We start from the raw sequence: 18266 nt of genomic DNA, 5'->3' as shown, positions 1-18266 counted from the left end.
AATGAGAGGGCTGCCCATAAGGGCGCAGCCGCTTCTCCGTTGGGTATAACCACAACGCCTTATGCTCAGACCATAATCCATAAGGGATCTGACATAGAGGATTCGGGGCCTTAAGCTCCGCCGACGACACGTGAACGTGCTCAGTCGGTGTCACAAGCCTGTCGTTTAGAACGTGGCTATGACGGGTGGCATTCCAAAGATGCCCCCTATATCTAAATGGCCTCGTTTAAACGGGCCAACAGCGTCGATTCTGGAGCGCGCACATGTAGACGCACATAATTGTTATGGCGTCTTTAATTCATGGAGGGCTCGGGGAAAATCGCTTGGGCGTATTTTCCCGATCCCGGTCGTGTTGGGTTCAAATGAAGCGCCCGACCAATACGAGGCAGAATTCCTGCGCCGCAATCATCCGCTTTTCGATGCGATGAAACAGCGGTTGCAGCGAATTAATTTCGCCCACTTGCGTGTGAAAGAAATCATGGTGGTACTGTACCCCCTGTTGCTTCTCACAACGCTACTTCTGCTAGTCCATTTGAGACTACCGAAGAGGCCTCAGCTGGTGCTCCTTCTCATAGGCAGCCACCAAGCCGGGCACATCAATACGTAGGGTATCGATCGGTTCCCAAGAGTCAAAACTCTTCGGGTAACCTTTCCATTGGACGAGGATCTGATACCCTTGCCTCACGGAGCGGTGGGCAAGCAACCTTCTAACAAGGAAGCGTTATTTCCCACCCGCATCCATTAGTGCAGGTGGCGCCTTATAGGAGTGGCGATTTCGCCCACCTACTCGTTGCTGCCTTGCCTTCGTCCGTTCAGTCACAGGCGGTAAACGCTGCTGAACGACGTATTGCAGATCTCGAGGGTCAAGTCTCGCGACTGACCTCAGATCTTGTTGATGCCCGTCGTAGGCTTGTCCGGGTTATGAACGCCTGAAGACTCGCTTGGACATCTTTGTGAGGATAATGCTGAGGGATCCGCGTTACTCGCGCGATGCCCCTCGCTCTCCAAATTCCTTTCGTGGTGGGAGGCGTCGGTCCGATAGTTTTTCGCCTTCACCGTCCCCCTAACCCGAACGACGCTCGACTCACAGTTGGCGTCACCATCGGTCTCCTTAAACGGATGGGGGTGTGTGACCTCATTTGGGTCTACATACCGTTTCTGACGACCCACGTAAAATACGGGGTGCGTCTTCATATCCGGGGAAGGGTGAGCCTATAATTTAGGTCTCTAATCTCTTCTACCACCGTAAAAGGCCCAATGAAACGCGGCAACAACTTCGTAGTACCTCCAGGTATTACAGAAATTGCATCTTTAAGTAGGGTAGCAGTACTTAATAGTTCTTTTTGATCCACTCTATAGAGCTCATTTTTATGCGACCATTTCGGTCCGCATATTCTTTTTGCTTGTCCTGTGCGCGTGCCATTGCGTCACGGACTTTACGGACGATGGCTAATCGCTCATCCACAAAGCAATGAGCCTCGCCCACGCTTTAAGCATCAAACTCGCCTATGATCCCGCCGAGAGGTCGGTCATAAGACGTAGTTATATTGACCACTGCTAAACTGGCAGGGTCACTAGGGCTAGTTTCTGTCTATGAGATGATACCCTCAAGGGTCATCTTCTGATTGACGAAAGTATGTCCGAGCATAGTGAGAAACCCTCCCCCAATAAGACTCGGGCTGCGCACAAACGAGACTGGCGTCCGAGGATGGCGCTGTCCGTTGCTATAAAACGATGTCTCACCCGTGCTAGCGTGGACACTATCATTTTAGCGAACTCCAAAAAGAGCAATTGCTTGCTCCACTCTTTGGGAGTTGCTATAGTGCGTAAGACATCCGCCACGACCCGACTGGCACGTTCGGTTTGGCCATCGGTCTGGGGATTATCTGCGGTCGAAATGTGGAGCTTGCAACGTAAAACGTGGATCCCGGTCCGATATTATGGACTCAGGCATCTCGTGTAGTCGGTTATTATGATTTGGGAACAAAAGAGCTGCGTCCTTGCCTGTGATCGATGTTTTACATGGTGCAAAACGCACCATTTTGCTCAGTCTGTCTACAAAGACGACGAGCCCCGTCCGAGCCTTATGATCGGGCGGCATGCCAAACATGAAGTCCAGACTTACTGACTTCCAACAGTTGGTTGGAATCGGTAGCGGCTTCAGTGGCGCACTGCTGGACGGTGCAGGCTTAATGCGCTGACACTGTTCGCAAGAGCGAATATAGTTGGCCACCCATCTATATAGGTGTGGCCACCAAAATTCCTCTGACACTCGTAAGAATGTCTTTTCACGGCCCAGATGCCCACTAGATGGTGCATCATAGAGCTCGTGAAGGATCATCAGCTTGAGATCTGTGTCATGAGGCACAAAGATTCTCAAGGGATCACAAGGTGACAGCTGATACCATAACAGTCCATCGCTGTAGCTAAAGCGATTTAGCTTAGCTTTCAGGTGCGACAGAAGGGAAACCTTTCGTCAACCAAAGTGACCCAACAGCAGGCGACAATGGTCATCCTGACTGCAATTCTCTTTTATTTCAGAGGCTAATGAGCTCGTCACGTGGTATGCCTTCATGGCTACCAAGACGATTAAAAACATCAGCATGTGTTTCGTGTCGTTAGCAAGAGAGAGCTTATTGGATTCGCGGATGCAATTTGGGCAGGCGCCTTAGACACCTGGCATTTTTCAACAGTAAATGTATTCTTCCTGAACAGCGAAACGATCTCTGGACTCTAAGCGCCAGGTGATCGTTGCGATATCAAGCACGGAAGCAGAGTATATGAGTCTAGGTAGCGCAACTTAAGAGCCAGTCTGGCTTCGAAATTTGATACAAAGCTTGTAGTAAAGAATGGATACGGCGACGACGATTATTCAAGACAATCAAGGATGTATTGCGCTGGCCAAGAATCCTCTCTACCATTCGCACGCACACTAAGCACGTCGACGTCAAGTTTCATTTCTTGCGTGAAAAGGTGGCAAGTGAGGTAGATGCATGCGCTGATTTACAACCTGTCAGAAGAAATGATCGCAGACGGTTTAACCAAGGCTCTTTATAAGGGACGAGCACACATAGTGTATCATGGGTTTCGGCATGGCGGCATAAGGTCATACACTTAGGGTGCACATCAAGGGCGAATGTTGTAGATTGATGTGTACACCGAAAGTTTTGCGCATTACGCAATTGTGTGTTGAAGGATATAAACACATGAAAGTAAAGGGATCGTTTGGCAGGCATGATAGGGAGAAATATTGAGAGGCAGAAACCATGCGCTGTAGCTCAGTCGGGAAGGCATGGCAGTGCCATCCCACAGGTCACCGGTTCGATACCCGGCAACGAGAAAAAGTAAAACCTTCGGAAACTGGGGTTTGGGGTTTTCAGCACTGTCCTGCCAGACAGTGACGTTTCCCATTTTATGGTGCATGAAAGGAAAGAGATAAAGGTAGGATGGATGTTAACGGTAGGATCGGGATAACCTCAAAACACAACTCACTTTCCGGTTTTGCAATCCCGACCGTAATCCCAACTACAAGCTCATAGGGTAACATAATTTAACAAGATTTAGCCTAAGAAACGACTCCGCTTTTAAGATTGAGTCTTTGATGGCTCAAACTACGTTCGTCTTCAGGAAATCTGAAGACGAAGTCAATAAATACTGGCTGCCAACACTAGGCAAAAGTTGTAACGAGCACCGGATAAAGCACTGGGCTTCACCCGTTGACAAACTTTGCAAGCACGTATGTACTGGGGACGAGCTCATACCGGCGTGGCCAGTAGAAGTCGCGGCTTATCGTGAGATAAGTCTTCTCACGTACACGATACCCACTTATCGATGCAACTTTGCACTCATACATGATGCGTAAACGCAATTCATTACGGGTGGGAATGACGACACGAGGTGTGTCGCCAGCAATGGCTGTGTAATACAGTAACACATTGCGTATTATGTATCAATCCGTTTACGATCGATACAATTTCAACAATCCTTCAAGAATTGTTGTGATGACTTTCTAAAGCAGTTTGTCAACCCTTTAAAAGCCTTATCTTCTTGATAGGCTCTTCTAACGTCGTCAAGTAATGTTGACGACGGAGCAAGTATTTTTGCAACAGTGCACTATTGGTTTGCGCAGCCGTTAAAATCGGGCCGTAGCGAAGAAGCATCAGCTACGACATTAGATCGTCTGGTTCGTATTCCAGGTAAAGGTTTACTCAGCAATAACTTACAACCATCCTGTTATTCTTTGCGAGAGGTGTGGACTGTTTACGGCCGTCCGCAGAGACGCATGGTCCGTATAAACAATGAACGGTCTATCTCCACGAGAGATAGACCCTAAACGTAGCCAGTACACATTTCATGGCAAGGAGTTCCATGTCATGCACTGGGTAATTGCGTCCAGCTGGTTGAAGCTGATGAGATTGATAGCAGACGGCGCACTCTGCACCGTCTGTGTCATATTGCATTAGCGCGCAGCCGATTTGCTTAATCGCTGGTGCCACATTATTATAAAGGTCTGTCTTGGTCCGAAATTGCCATGTTAGTCGATTGCATCAAGCTTTGTTTGATTCCTTCAAAAGAATGCTGGCAATCAGGATTCCATGACCACTTTACATTTTATCTAACAAAGCGAAATATGTACTTTCGTTTCGGAATAATTGCGGGAGTACTTATGTAAGAGCGCCTCTAACCCGAAGACATTCGAAGTCCCTTTATATTGACTGGCACAGGCCAGTCACTGATCGTCTTGATCTTTTTAGGATCAGAGCGTACACCGTGTTTACCTACGATACGATGCATCTAAGAAGTGGTATTTCGCTTGCGACGAATATACACGTCTTGAGATTTGCATACAACTTGTGATTACGCATAAGCGTAAGAACCTTTCGGATGCAGGCACGATGTACTTTAAAGTCCGACTTTCCGTTTATGGCTCTGCTATGATCGACGACATCATCAAAATATCTCGGTGCGAAATCCCGCACCGATCTCAACAGATTGTTTACACATCTATTGAATTTTACAGGGGCATTACTGACCCCCTGTGGCATAAGAAAGCCACTCTTATAGCGTTTTCAGCACTCCCATGCTGAAAACGGGATATCTTGTTCACGCATAAGGATCTAGTAGAATCTATCTATCAGAGCCGTTGACATAAATATAGTACTCTTTGACATACCTTCAATGATTACGTCGATTCGAGGTATCGGCGTTTCAGCCGGAACCGTTACAGCGTTTAGTTTATTTAATGCATGCACAATCCGCCATCCTCCTGTTGCTTTACGCACACAGAAGGTCGGGGAGCTATGTGGGGGAATTTGATTGTCTGACATGGCCCGCTGCTAAGCGATCGGCAAAGAATTTTCGATCGCTAATACTTGTTCACGAGGCAATGGCCATTGCTCCATGATACAGTGTTTCGAAGCTGGAATCAGGTCGATTTCATTTTGAGTGCCTTTTATTCTTAGGCAACTCGCACGGTACGGATTCAGGGAACACATCTCTAAATTCGATCAATATATAAAGGATTCGTCTTCAAAGACTCCCAGGATTGGGACGTACAACGTTCCATTCGAGTCTTTTCATCGAGGACACTTTTGTCAATCGATGAGCTGCTGGAAACCCTTTCGTTCTCAGGGAATACTATTGTCGACCGAATATCGGCCACGTAGTTGTCATACGTGACAAGTAGGCAGATCTGCTTAAGCTTGTTCCTACGCAGATCACGCAAGAACCGTTTCGATTCAAGCGTTGACAATTGAGTAATTTCCGAATTTAACTTGGAGGCGCTATTAGATCAAGTGTATAAGCCCCTACATTTGATCCATTGTTTACTAAAACATTTACTGTCTCAGTTTCCTATTTGGAACTTATTTCCAAAGGTACCTGGAAACATTTGACCTCAAGTTTCCGGGGACTTATTCCCACAGATTCTTGGGGACTTATTCTCTCAAGCTTTATTTGGGGAGTATCCCCCAACTGCCTCAAGCTGTGGTTGCGCTACCACAGCGAGATCCTCTACGATCGACTCTTTAGTCGATCTAGGACTTTCGCACTGTCTATTATAGACGGGCACTGAATATTTTCTTGGATGTTGCTTCCAAGCACGCATCCTTGTATCGTACCACTCAACTTGTTCGCGTGGTCGAACTTCGACGCTGCATGTGCTTGTGCACAGCCGTCGGGATCCAACTCTCCAATATGTTTGGTATTCGCACTGAGGTCTTGTGTAGTCATGCAAACGACCTACTTACAAGTGAGGTCATCGCACAAATCCAAAAACGACATTAAATTTGTCATTTAAATTTAGTTTGATGAAGCCATTATCGTATCGCTTACCTTTTAACGTGTATTAGACACCAGGTGCACGTTTCCTTACTGTTACAGATGCGCCTTTTGTTAGGCGCACTGTCATCCTCGTTAAATGGATATCGCGCACAATAAATTTGAGTCTGCAATCTTCTAGCGATTGGCGTCAAACAAAAATTTCGACGCCCCACAATCGACTAAAGCCTCAAGTGGCAATTCATTTGACACTTTTATTTTCAGGGTGATGAGGTTGACCTCATCCCCGGGGGCAGTTACGCATCAATGTTTGTGTGAAGAAACAACTTTCGTCAGAAGGCCTGCGATAAAGCTGCTGGATCAGCGCTCCGCACTGACTAACCCCGACTATTTCTTGACGATCCGTCTCGTCGTTGCGATTTCACAACAGCGTCGAATCCGCATCCTCCCCTGTTCCTAGCGAGAGGTCTGACTTTTTGCTCAGTGTATTGAGGCACTGGCCGTGGGGCACTACACTCATAGACGTAGGGGCCCGTCTTTTGACAACGATTACATTTTTGTAATCGTTTGTAACTTGAAGAGCGAGGCTTCTTGCTCTCTACATACTAGAAATCCATGGGTTCAGGACCTCTGTTTTCCTGTCGTATCGGAGAACGATAAGTTCCAAGGTAAACGAAAGCCTGTTTAAGACTGAAGTCCTCCTGTCCCGCTATATAGATCGCTTGGTCTAGCGAATCTAGTTAAAGCCGGAATAGGTGGGTAATAACGGGACCGTCTGCAAGACCTTTAATAAACATGTATGTTCATAATTGGATGATTCACGATATAACTGACCAGGTATCGTGTGTGCTGGACATAAACGTGAAGGTCACGTTTGCCCTGCTTCAGATCCCGGAGCTCGGCTCGAGCCCTAAATTTGGCACGTGGCGGCTCAAATGTTATTCTTAGCCGGGTGTTAAGGACCTCATACGACCCAAAAACCAATGGGTCGTGAAGCTTGGGCTCTATAGCCCAAGATTTGGCAAGTCCGGCTAAGTTGGACATGCCAAATTTCACTCATTACTGATACGGCGAGCTTCAATGGCGTCGTCTAATTCGACGAACCATCTTAAAAGGGAGTCGATATCGCCTGCCTTAGACTTAAATATTTCGATCTTAAGGCATTCGGCGACGCGGCTGCGTCGGCATATAAGCAGCATCTGTCTCACCCTGTTCTCTCAACACCTCCGCGTGTTGAGAGCCTTGCTGGTGAAGCAAGGCTACTTTCTCTCGGGCCCCGTCGAATAAACTCGGCTATGGCCGCATGCTGTACATCTTTCTCAGAGAATACAGCATGGCGCCAACAACTGGCCCGCCTACGACCAAAATCATTCGTTCGACCGCTCTCCATTCAAGATCACTTAAATGAGTAAACCCTTCACGTGTGGCTTAAAGCCATTTTTGAGGGGCTAGAAACCCCCCTCCTTCTTCATCCGATGTGTCCATGTTGGATGGAACGTGCGTAGGTCGTTTAAACGGACTAAGAATTGCTACCAGGTGTAACGGGACACCTTTCACTAGATTGGATTACCTTAAACTGATTACAGTGTAGGTGTGGTGCCTCGAAACTTCACGTACACAAAGGTACAGCGGAAGTTTTTTTTATGAAGCGCAGGGCAGTGTCTTTAGCTTAAAGGTCTAGAGTAAGGCTTTAGAATAGAAGCAAAGTAAAACTGTATTTATATATTTAGTGCCCTACGTAACGCTTCTATCTACTACTGAACTTAATATATTAATAACCAACTAAGTATGGGCGCCTCCTTGCACACCGCACATTCGTGTCTTATAACAATTGGCGGGTTGATTTAGACTAAAATTAATCAATCAAAAAAGCTAATGTTTTGTTGCATCAATATTACCAAATTTTGTAATATTATAACTATTTTAGTCAAAATATATAAAGATCATAATTTGTACTTTTGTATTTATTTCCTCTCATCGGAAATAATATTTAATGATTCCTCTTATAGAAAATAATACTTATGTAACGGGAAAACCCGTTACATACACGGCTGAAAGCTTCGTGTCTTTTAAAAGCTCAAAGTATCTCGGCAATGCCGCTTCGCTTTCCTCGATCGTTTCTCGAAGGGGTGTGCGTGTAACATGCCCTTCTCTTCAAGCTGGCTGCATCAAGCCACACAGAGACAAGCGTCAGCCTTTCAGGTGGAATTCTCTCTCCCAACCAAGCCCACTGGCTACAGTGACAGAACCAAGCAGCACCACAGTGGTAGACGCTCCAACCACACAGAGCGCCGTGTCATCAGCTCTCATGGAGCCCTGACACCAGCACGACCACCCCTCGTGCTGGCGCTCATTCAACAACAATACGCAGGTCGGTGTGACCTTTTCACACCGACCCTATACGCTGGGCCCCAAGCCACCGCTGGCTTAACAAGCAGTGACTCGGGCAACGGCTGCCAACCCGGCAGCACGAAGACCACTAACCCTGTCGCATCGGGCACTGGTGCGACGCGGTGGACGCCAAGTTACCACGCGATCGAAGCTACAGCCGTCGCTCGACTCGTTGCCGGCATGCCCACAACTCCCGCTTCGTGCTTCCGGCGGTCACAACGTCCTTCGTCACCTCCACCTCCAGCGTCGTCGTCATCGCCTCAACAGAGCGACAATCTCGGACGATAAACGTGAGCAGTCCATTAATGTAAAACGGTGTCTCACCCGTACTGGCGTAGACACTGTTGTTTATAGCGAACTCCACAAAGGTCAATTGCTTGCTCCACTCTTTGAGAGTTGCTATAGTGCGTAAGACATCCGCCCCGACCCGATTGGCACATTCTGTTTGGCCATCGGTCTGGGGATGATCTGCGGTCAACATGTGGAGCTTGCTACCTAGCAGCTCGAACACATGTCGCCAAAACCAGACGTAAACGTGAATCCCGGTCCGATACTATCCCGGGCATCCCGTGTAGTCGGTAAACATGATTTAGGAACAAGAGAGCTACCTCCTTGACTGTGAACGATGTTTTAGCAGCTCGAACACATGTCGCCAAAACCAGACGTAAACGTGGACCCCGGTCCGATATTATCCCGGGCATCCCGTTTAGTCGGTAAACATGATCCAGGAACAAGAGAGCTACCTCCTTGACTGTGAACGATGTTTCACATGGTGCTAAATGCGCCATCTTGGTCAGTCTGTCTACAAAGACGCGCCATCCTCGGACGCAGTCTCGTTTGTGCGCACCCCGAGTCTTAGTATGGAGGGGTCCTCACTATGCCCGGTGCGAAAAAGTGACATTGCTTCGTCAATATGACGATGGTGCATGCGGGTATCATCTCAAAGACAGAAACTTGCCCTAGTGACCCTGCTGGTTTAGCAGTGGTCAATAAAACTACGTTTTGTGGCCGACCTCTCGGCGGTATTATAGGCGAGTTTGATGCTAAAAGCGTGAGCGAGGCTCAACGCTTTGTGGATGAGCGATTAGCCATCACACGTAAAGTCCTTGACGCAATAACAAGCGCACAGGACAAGCAAAACGACGAGCCGCGTCCGACCCTTATGATCGGGCGGCATGCCAAATATGAAGTCCAGACTTACTGACATCGACAGTTGGCTGGATTCGGTAGCGGCTTCAGTGGAGCACTGCTGGACGGTGCAGGCTTAATGCGCTAACACTGTTCCCAAGAGCGAATATAGTTAGCCACCCATCTATATAGATGTGGCCACCAAATTCCTCTGACACTCGTAAGAATGTCTCTTCACGGCCCAGATGCCCACTAGATGGCGCATCATGGAGCTCGTGAAGGATCATCAGCTTGAGATTTGTGTCATGAGGCACATAGATTCTCAAGGGATCACAAGGTGACAGCTGATGCCATAACAGGCATCGCTATAGCTTAGCTTTCAGATGCGACGGAAGGGAAACCTTTCGTCGGCCGAAGTGATCCAACAGCAAGCGACAATGGTCGTCCTGACTGTAGCTCTCTTTTATCTCAGAGGCCAATGAGCTCGTCACGTGGTATGCCTTCATGGCAGCCAACGTTGACGGCTGAAATTGTGCTTTAGCATTAGACACATTTTCCTGGTGTCTCACCTCGAAGTCTGGTTTGCGCGATAAAGTGTCAGCCAAGACATTCGACTTACCCAGCTGATATTTAACTTTGAAATTAAATTCAGAGAAGAATGTGAGCCATCTTGCCATTCTAGGCGAGAGATGTGGTGAGTTTATTGCGGTCCGCAGTGATGCGTGATCCGTATAAACTACAAATGGTACGGTGCGCAGTAGGTGCACACGAAACTTGACAAGAGCATACTTTATTGAAATTAGCTCTTTGTGATGCACTAAGTAATTTAATTCCGCGGCTTTTAAAAGCCGGGACTGATAAGATATGACACGGTCAACGCCGTCGTCATCCTTCTGCATGAGCGCGCTGTCGATTGCAAAATTACTTGCATCGCAGACGACGCTAAAGGGCTTATCCGCGTCTGGTAATGCCAAGACCGATGCCTCCACAAGAGACTGCTTCACTGATGTGAATGCATCTTCTTGTTCTTTTAACCAAACTATTTTGCGTCCTTTTTAAGGAGATCAAATAATGGTTTAGTTTGTCAGCATAATTCTTGCTATACTTATGCAAGTAATTAGCGAGCCCTAGGAATTGGCGCAAATCCTTGACATGCCGTGGAATTGGTCATTCCTATGCTGATTTTACCTTGTCTGGGTCTGCTCGTACACCATGTGTGCCTACGATGCAACCCAGCACAGGTATCCCGGGGACCCCTATGACGCACGTTTGCAAGTTGACGTACAATTGGGCGTCCTTCAAAGTCTGCAACACAGCGTCTAAATGACGCTTGTGCGACTCTAGTGCGCTCAGCCCGTCCTCGGCCTTACTATGCACGAATACATCGTCAAAGTAATGAAGTGCGTAGGCACAGTGCTGACGCATCACGTAAACCACCACTCGGTCGAATGTCGCTGGTGCGTTTTTCAAACCTTGGGGCATCACAAGCCACTCCCAAGGCATACCGCTTGGGATGCTTATAGCTGTTTTGCTACATCGGACTCTCTCATGTGTACTTGATAGTTGCCATCCTTCAAATCCAACGCGGAAAAGGTAGTTGATTTTCCCATGGAATTCAACAAGACATCTTTTCGCGGAATTGGCGTTTGCGCCGGTATGGTCGCCGTGTTCAGCTTATTGTAAGCATGAAGCACGCGCCATCCACCTGTGGCTTTACGCACCGAAAAGGTCGGCTGCAGTGAGGCGATATGCTCTCACGCACATGTCCTGCCTTGGCTCGCTTGTCGAAGAACTCATCGATATAATCGACTTGTTCTTTCGGCAACGGCTTTTGCCTGGTCGCACAATACTTGGTGCCAGGTTCGAGGTCTATCTCGTGCCCGATGCCCCTATCTGCTAGTAGGCGGCTCGGCACTTTTCCTGGGAACACATCGCGTTTTTTCCACAGAACCTCAAAGAACGGACTGTCTCTCAAGGCATCCCATCCATGAGCAGCAAACCATTTATTTTTGTCCGTTTCTAAGGACGCTCTCGTCCATTGTGGACGACGAGCAACAGTCAACCAAGTTCTCTTCTGGAACTGGTGCGACTATTTCGTGGATCTTTCCCTCCTTTAATTCGGCAAGGAACAGATCCCACGACGTCTCTGGGAGATTTATTAACTCCTCGGCAGATTTACAGACTTGCCGGAGCAGCTCAACTGAGGATGCCTCCGAAATTTCGTCTTTGACGGCCTCGAACACCTCGTTCGGAGGCATGTCCTCTTTATTAGGGACTGACCCAAAGGTCACTCGTTTAGACGTGCTATCGGGTACACGTTCTTCGAGTTACCACGACCTTTTTCTGAGAAGCGGGTGCCGTTGCACTCCTGGCTAACGCACCCCTTCAAACTGCACCAGGCTCTAGGCACTGTGCCGGTTTATGCGACGCTTGACTTCCTGTCAACTCGCTGTCAACTGCCACAGGCTTTTGGCTCTGTGCAGGACATTCGGACGCATGACTACTTATATTTGTCCTTTTCACTACCCTAGTCTCCACGAGCTGGGTAGGAATTGGTGACGTTTGACATCCCGCCAACGCACCCTCAACCGTGTTCGACACGACATCAGTTGCATACGCCTCTCGCAGGAGCACATCCTTTCCGGTGCGTAGAGTTCGCAACTGTGCGTGTACGCCAGTCTATCCATGGTTGGTGTTTTGCCAACCATGGCATGCTTAGGATGAGGTAATACGGACTCTCCATACCTAGCACTGTGAACTTCTCTTTACAAGAGAAGTCACTAAAGCTATAGGCGAGTTCTACCTGAACACCCTCAGACTTAGCGAGCGCGTTGTTCGCTAAACGAACGGTCGTCTCTTCTCGCTTGCCATCCTGGCAAAGCGACTCAAACATCGCCGGTCTCTTTCTTAGAGCCGCGAGGTTTATAAAATTTTGTGATGCACCCGAATCCACTAGGAGGGTCAACACCTGGCCATAGCCTATAACTTGAGCGCTATAGATCAGCAGGGTTGAAGTTCGAAATTCGAGACCTCAGGAGCCATGCTACCCATTTGTTCCCCAACTCTGAACTTTGGGGTAGCTTCATAGTCCGCGTTAGAAGAGCATCCCCCCCTACTGCGCTCCTGCATTTCTGACCCCTCAGTGGTCGATGCGGAGCTCATGCGTCTCACACGCTGTTTCTTGCCATCGCCTTTTGGGAAGGGAGTCCTCTTGCTGAGCGTCTTCGCCCCACCAGGGACCCTGGCATAGCAGCGAGCCATCATATGGCCGCGCTTGCCGCATTTATAGAAGACAACATCTGCATTGCCCAACTCCATGGAAGTGGCATCTGACCTCTCGGCCGACGGTATATACCAAGCTGTCGCCGAGGCACTGTTGTAGGATTGCTCCTCAACACGGGCAGTTTGGATTGCCTCTTCCATCGTCGACGGCACCTTTCTGAAAAGGTCCTGTCGCGATGGGCCATGCCGTAGTCCGTTCATAAACGTGGGCACCTTAATATGCTCCGGAATCGGACTTACGGTAATGGACGCCGACAGCGAGCGCATCTCTTACACATACCTTTGCAGAGATCGCTATGTCATTCGTGCTCCGAAGAAGCGCGCCTGAAGCAACACTTCGTTGTTCGGCGGCTTGTACATGGCGGGAATCTTTTCCTTAAAGATCGCCCCTGAAGGGAACGCCTTCTGTCCGCCATAAGCGCCGAGTTAGCCCACTCTGAGGCCTTGCCGCGCAGACGTGACATGGCGTACGAAACCATCCGGCTGTCGTCCTCGATGAGCTGTACGACACCACATTGCTCCACGGCTAAAAGCCAGTTAAAAATCGTGTGCGCTGCAGATCCATCGAACTTGGTCGGGTCCATCTGAATGGGCCTCGGGTGATGCAGCCGGGTGGAGAGCATCTCAACAGTCCCGTTGAAAGCCTCGCTCCGAGCCTGCTCGTGTCTCCGCCTGAGTCTGAGTGACGGACTCTGCCGCAGCATGGCTCTGTGCCTCGGACGCAACCCTCCGCTGTCCGAGCACGAATGCCTCAAGCTGCTCCAACTGAGCAACATGTTGCTCAGGAGGACTATCCAGGGGCCTGGCCAGGGCTTGTTCACCAAGTTCCTGTGCCATATTCCCTTCCACCTCCCGATGATGTTCGGAAAGGTAGGGGGAAATGAGCCCAATCAATATTGAGGCTCATCTTCACGTACAGACGCAGTGATGCGGGTCGTGGGAAGCATTTCAAGTGCTACCAACTGTAGGCGGGCACGTCGTAATGCGGCCACGCTCTACTTAGACACACACCCTAGCACAGCGAGGAAGCGGTTTAACCAGCTTCTTTTGCGTGCAGTGAGGTAGTTGCGGTGGGCGCCTTAGCGACCTCACCCAACGCACTAAGTACTCTAGTAAAGTGTCGTCACGGGAGCGGTAATCTGGCTCCTCATGCGCACTTACTGAGCAGAAAGTAGTTTTCAGACAGATTTATATTTAATCGCATTAAATATAAATGCCTATTTTTACCAATTAAAATGTCATCTCTGTAGATAACACTTGACATGTATTGCGAGCGTATCTATCTAGATACCTCGCGTAACGGACGACGCTAGCCGTCATCACGGATGACGCTAGGCGCCATCACTCCTAATGTGAATGCACCCATGTGCATCACATACACAAGGGTTGGTTACAAATGTAAACCACACCCGAGTGGTGGGTCTAATTACCTTAATTTAGTAATTGACCATCCCCTTAAGAACACCAAGTGTACTTAACGGGGACTGCGTAACATTAGGGCAACTTTAGCCCGTTACAGTACTTGCAAGCCCGTGAACAACTCAATGGGTGCTCTCCCACCCAGTGATTTAATCGCTGATTGGTTGAGATTGGCAGGTACAAGAGGAAATAGATACTCTCAGCTTTGAGATCAGGCTAGTTCCAAAGGGTAGTACTCGCATGACTTGAAGTACGTCGCAGCTCAATTGCTCCAATGTTCCGCTCACCCGAATAGTATACACGGGCACATACGTGGGTAGCACCTTCAAACGGTCACGCACATTCTCCATCAACCAGTTCTTAAAACGGCTGCCGTTGTCAGAATCTTACATGGACGGCAGGCCAAATTGTTTTGCCGAGTCGAGCACAGCTATTGTTGTTACGGCGCTTGTTAAGAAATCACACGGCACCAACTCGCACTAATAAATTTTTTTTTTTTGAGGACGAGTAGATAGCGTGTACTTCCGTAAAAAACATGAAAAAAAACAAAATGCAACGTCTCGTTGCGTGCAGGTGGCTTACGATGTTCTCTCCACGGTCGTTGAATTGATTGACTACGCTTTACATGCTTGCACAGCAAACAGATTGTCACAAAATCATTTCCAAATTTACCCATAGCTTTAATGCTAAATATTTCTGGTGCAGCTGTCGCATCATAACGTCCGCACCACGGTGCGCGTTAATGAGCGATTACAAGCATGCGCGCAATAAGTATCTTTGCTTGCGCGAAAATCCACACATTTCCGTCTACGAAAATAAGTCCAGCGTCTCCGAGCTTTGCAGATACAGGAGTAGAGCGCTGGTAACGCTTCTGTGTCGCCACCACTTCATCAAGAGACGGCCAAATCAAATTTCATCACTAGGTGGTCGAAGATGCGAAATTTCTCGAGAGGATCAAGCTCGCACGGTTTTTACTGCGACTGGTTGTCGTTCCGACGCCGGCAACCACCGAGACACCAGGTCGGCTCAGACGTTGTCGCAAACTCTTACGTGTTTAATTTCGGACCGATAATCCGAGAGCATTAGTGCCCAAGATTGCAACTTTTCGCAAACGTGTTTGCGAATCTCCGTGTGTGGAAAATTTGGATGAGATTTGCGCGGTCACAATTTAATTTGAAGCCTGCCGGACGGTGCAAAGATACTCTAAATCCTTTTTTTTGCCGCGTTATTGATATAGTATACCTCTTTCTCTGCAATTGACCAGTAATGTTGAGCTAGAAGTAGCTCTCCGTTAAACTCTTTACATCATCCTACTCGTTGGCTTGCAATTTCAGCCTCGGTCACTGGCGTCCATCGTCATGCACACCGTTGCCGCATCCGATAACTTTGCCCAGTTTGTTTGAATTTACCGTACTGTTGATTGTTATCCCGGCGTCCAAATCAGTGTAAGCCGTTCAGCATAGCGTTGCCTCCGGCTATGACCATCAAAAATTGCCTTTGATTTCGATTGCATCGGTGCTGCATGCTGGACAAAGTTAATAATCGTCTCTCGAACCAATTAGCTGCGCACAAGAGTTTCTGCAAATCTGCAGCAGTAACTGGTTGCGGTAGAGAATAGATCGCAAAAAAAGACGCTCAGGATCGTGTCGGACCCCTTCCTCGTCAATGAGGCGTCCGCACCAAGGAATCTCTCGCGCAAAATGCACCTCTTCCGCGCGTTCAGCTTTAATCCATAATCCTGTAAATGCGAGAGGAGCATACGCAGGACGGCTATAAATTATTCGGCTGTCCTCGCGAAAAATACGATATTGTTGATCCACATCAATAAATTTGTGTCCGAAACACTTCTTGCACCTGATTTTAAAAATGAATGGGAAAATCCTTAGAATCTTGACGAACTCGCGTAGGCGTGTACACAGTGTCATTCGTAACAAAACTGAAAAATTTGCGACAATCCTCATGGAGTAGAAAATGCCAAAAATCCTTAAACAGATCAAAAGTTACAAAGAAACTGAGCACCATCAGGTTGAGCATCGCGCCAGCAATCGAAAACATGCGCTTATTGGTTGAGCGCTAGTCATTCGTTCCGCAAAATTCTTCAGAAGTTTCTTTCTTTCGAATTGGAACCGCCACACACGCCCAGCGACTTTGATTGTTGCGAAAAATTAAATTTAACTCCTCCAGCTGCTTACAGTAGTCAGTGAGGAACTTCGTTTTCACTGGGGAGTATTGTCGAGATTAGTGCGGTATGGCACAGCATTCTCGACTAGAAGCACTCGCAATTGCTTAGGCTTTGCCGGTGGAATCGGCTTCCAGCTTAAGTTGCCACAGATCTACCTCGTGCAATGTAACGGGGCACTACGACTTGTACTGTTTCAGTACAAGTCCACTTCACACTGCTTCAGATGTGAGTGGTGCCTCTCGTTAAGTAACGTACACTGTACGTGTAGAGGAAGACTTCTCTTAAGGCAAGTTAGCTTAAGAGGGTAAAATGAAAACTGTATTAATATAGTTAAGTGTCTTTGTTAATCTATCTTTGTAAATGTTGTCTTAACTATAAACTAATACTAAACATGTAAATGAATTCTTATCTATCTTATCTCGTAACTCTCTTTGATTACTTCTACAGCTGATTAGTCTGCGGAATAAATAGACATAATGGTCTATACCTATTTATGGATAAGAATTCAGGAAATTACTATTTAAAGTAATTTCCTCCAAATATTATCTACCTTTTGGATAATATTAATTAACAATCTTTTATTGTTAATTTCATGTAACGATACACCCCGTTACATCACCCCTCCCTTAAACGACAATCACTCTGAATGTCATTAGGTGGAGTGGTCGCTAAATGACCACTTAATTTTTAAAATGATTTTGATTGGTCAGATCCATCATTTTAAATTCCATCGCATGAAGGAACAATTCATGCGGGGTGAGGATAGTGTTGAACCTTCGGCTGCGGTTCGTGCAGCCGCGGGTGACGCATTGTTATCTCTTGCGGTAGACGTTCCGTCTACCGTAGTGTCTTCCACTCGCACAACACTTGGTGTTGCGAGTGCACGTGGTGATTCACCACGTGAGTACGACCCCTCTTTAGAGGTCGATTATGAGTGCGAGTCGGACGAAATGGCCGACTCGGGGAGGATGGAACAGTCGCCTGATACCCGTCAGGCGGCTGATTATGAGCCTTCGAATGAGACGGCTCATTCCGATAGACGTGTGAACAGTCTATTTGGTTCCGACGATGAGGATGATCCCTCATCGCCCGTACGATCTTTCGTACGGTCTCCCATACGATCACCTGCACGTGTTTCTGTGCAAGGTGACGACGGTGGCGTAAGCCATCGTAAGAAAAGTCCTCGTGGTACCCCTACCTCAGCGGGTACCACTCAGGGGAGTGATGACAGTAAAATGTCTAATCTCGCCCCTGAAAAGAAGCCGTGGCTTTTGCCAGAAAGGCTCATTAATAGCTTGTCTGGAGAAACTACTCCACACAATAAATATCCTTTATTTATTGCGACAAAGCTACATGGCCTTGATCCCAGCGCGAAGAACTTTCGCGCTGAGGAAGATTTCTATCTCGATGCTTTTCTAAAGCATCGATGGTTTAGTGGCAATAATAAGCGAGATAAAGTCTCGCTTATGCAAGCTTGGAGTGCGTTCATTCGCAATGTTAAAGACATTGGACGCGAAGCTTGGCTTCAAAAACTTAACGCGAATCGTGTTAAGTTTGAGAAAAGAACTCCAACCGGTGCAAAATA

At 47.8% G+C, this 18266-nt stretch overlaps 2 protein-coding genes across 2 annotated transcripts; both read right to left on the bottom strand.

Annotated features, from left to right (window-relative positions):
* Nucleotides 1-14648: 14648 nt before the first annotated feature.
* Nucleotides 14649-15175, bottom strand: CCR75_004951 (uncharacterized protein; the record flags this gene model as incomplete). Its single annotated transcript, XM_067963036.1, has 3 exons — nucleotides 14649-14868; nucleotides 14890-14978; nucleotides 15005-15175. 3 exons carry the CDS (start codon nucleotides 15173-15175, stop codon nucleotides 14649-14651), a joined length of 480 nt encoding a protein of 159 aa, XP_067814796.1.
* A 747-nt stretch (nucleotides 15176-15922) lies between these two features.
* Nucleotides 15923-16554, bottom strand: CCR75_004950 (uncharacterized protein; the record flags this gene model as incomplete). The annotated part of the gene is made up of 3 exons (XM_067963035.1): nucleotides 15923-16017; nucleotides 16055-16343; nucleotides 16399-16554. 3 exons carry the CDS (start codon nucleotides 16552-16554, stop codon nucleotides 15923-15925), a joined length of 540 nt encoding a protein of 179 aa, XP_067814797.1.
* Between the last annotated feature and the right edge of the window lie 1712 nt (nucleotides 16555-18266).

The sequence above is a fragment of the Bremia lactucae genome, linkage group LG1 (genome assembly GCF_004359215.1).
Source record: "Bremia lactucae strain SF5 linkage group LG1, whole genome shotgun sequence".
Lineage (NCBI taxonomy): Eukaryota > Oomycota > Peronosporomycetes > Peronosporales > Peronosporaceae > Bremia > Bremia lactucae.
The sequence above is the reverse complement of the archived record's forward strand: the minus strand, read 5'-3'. Positions and strand labels throughout refer to the sequence as shown.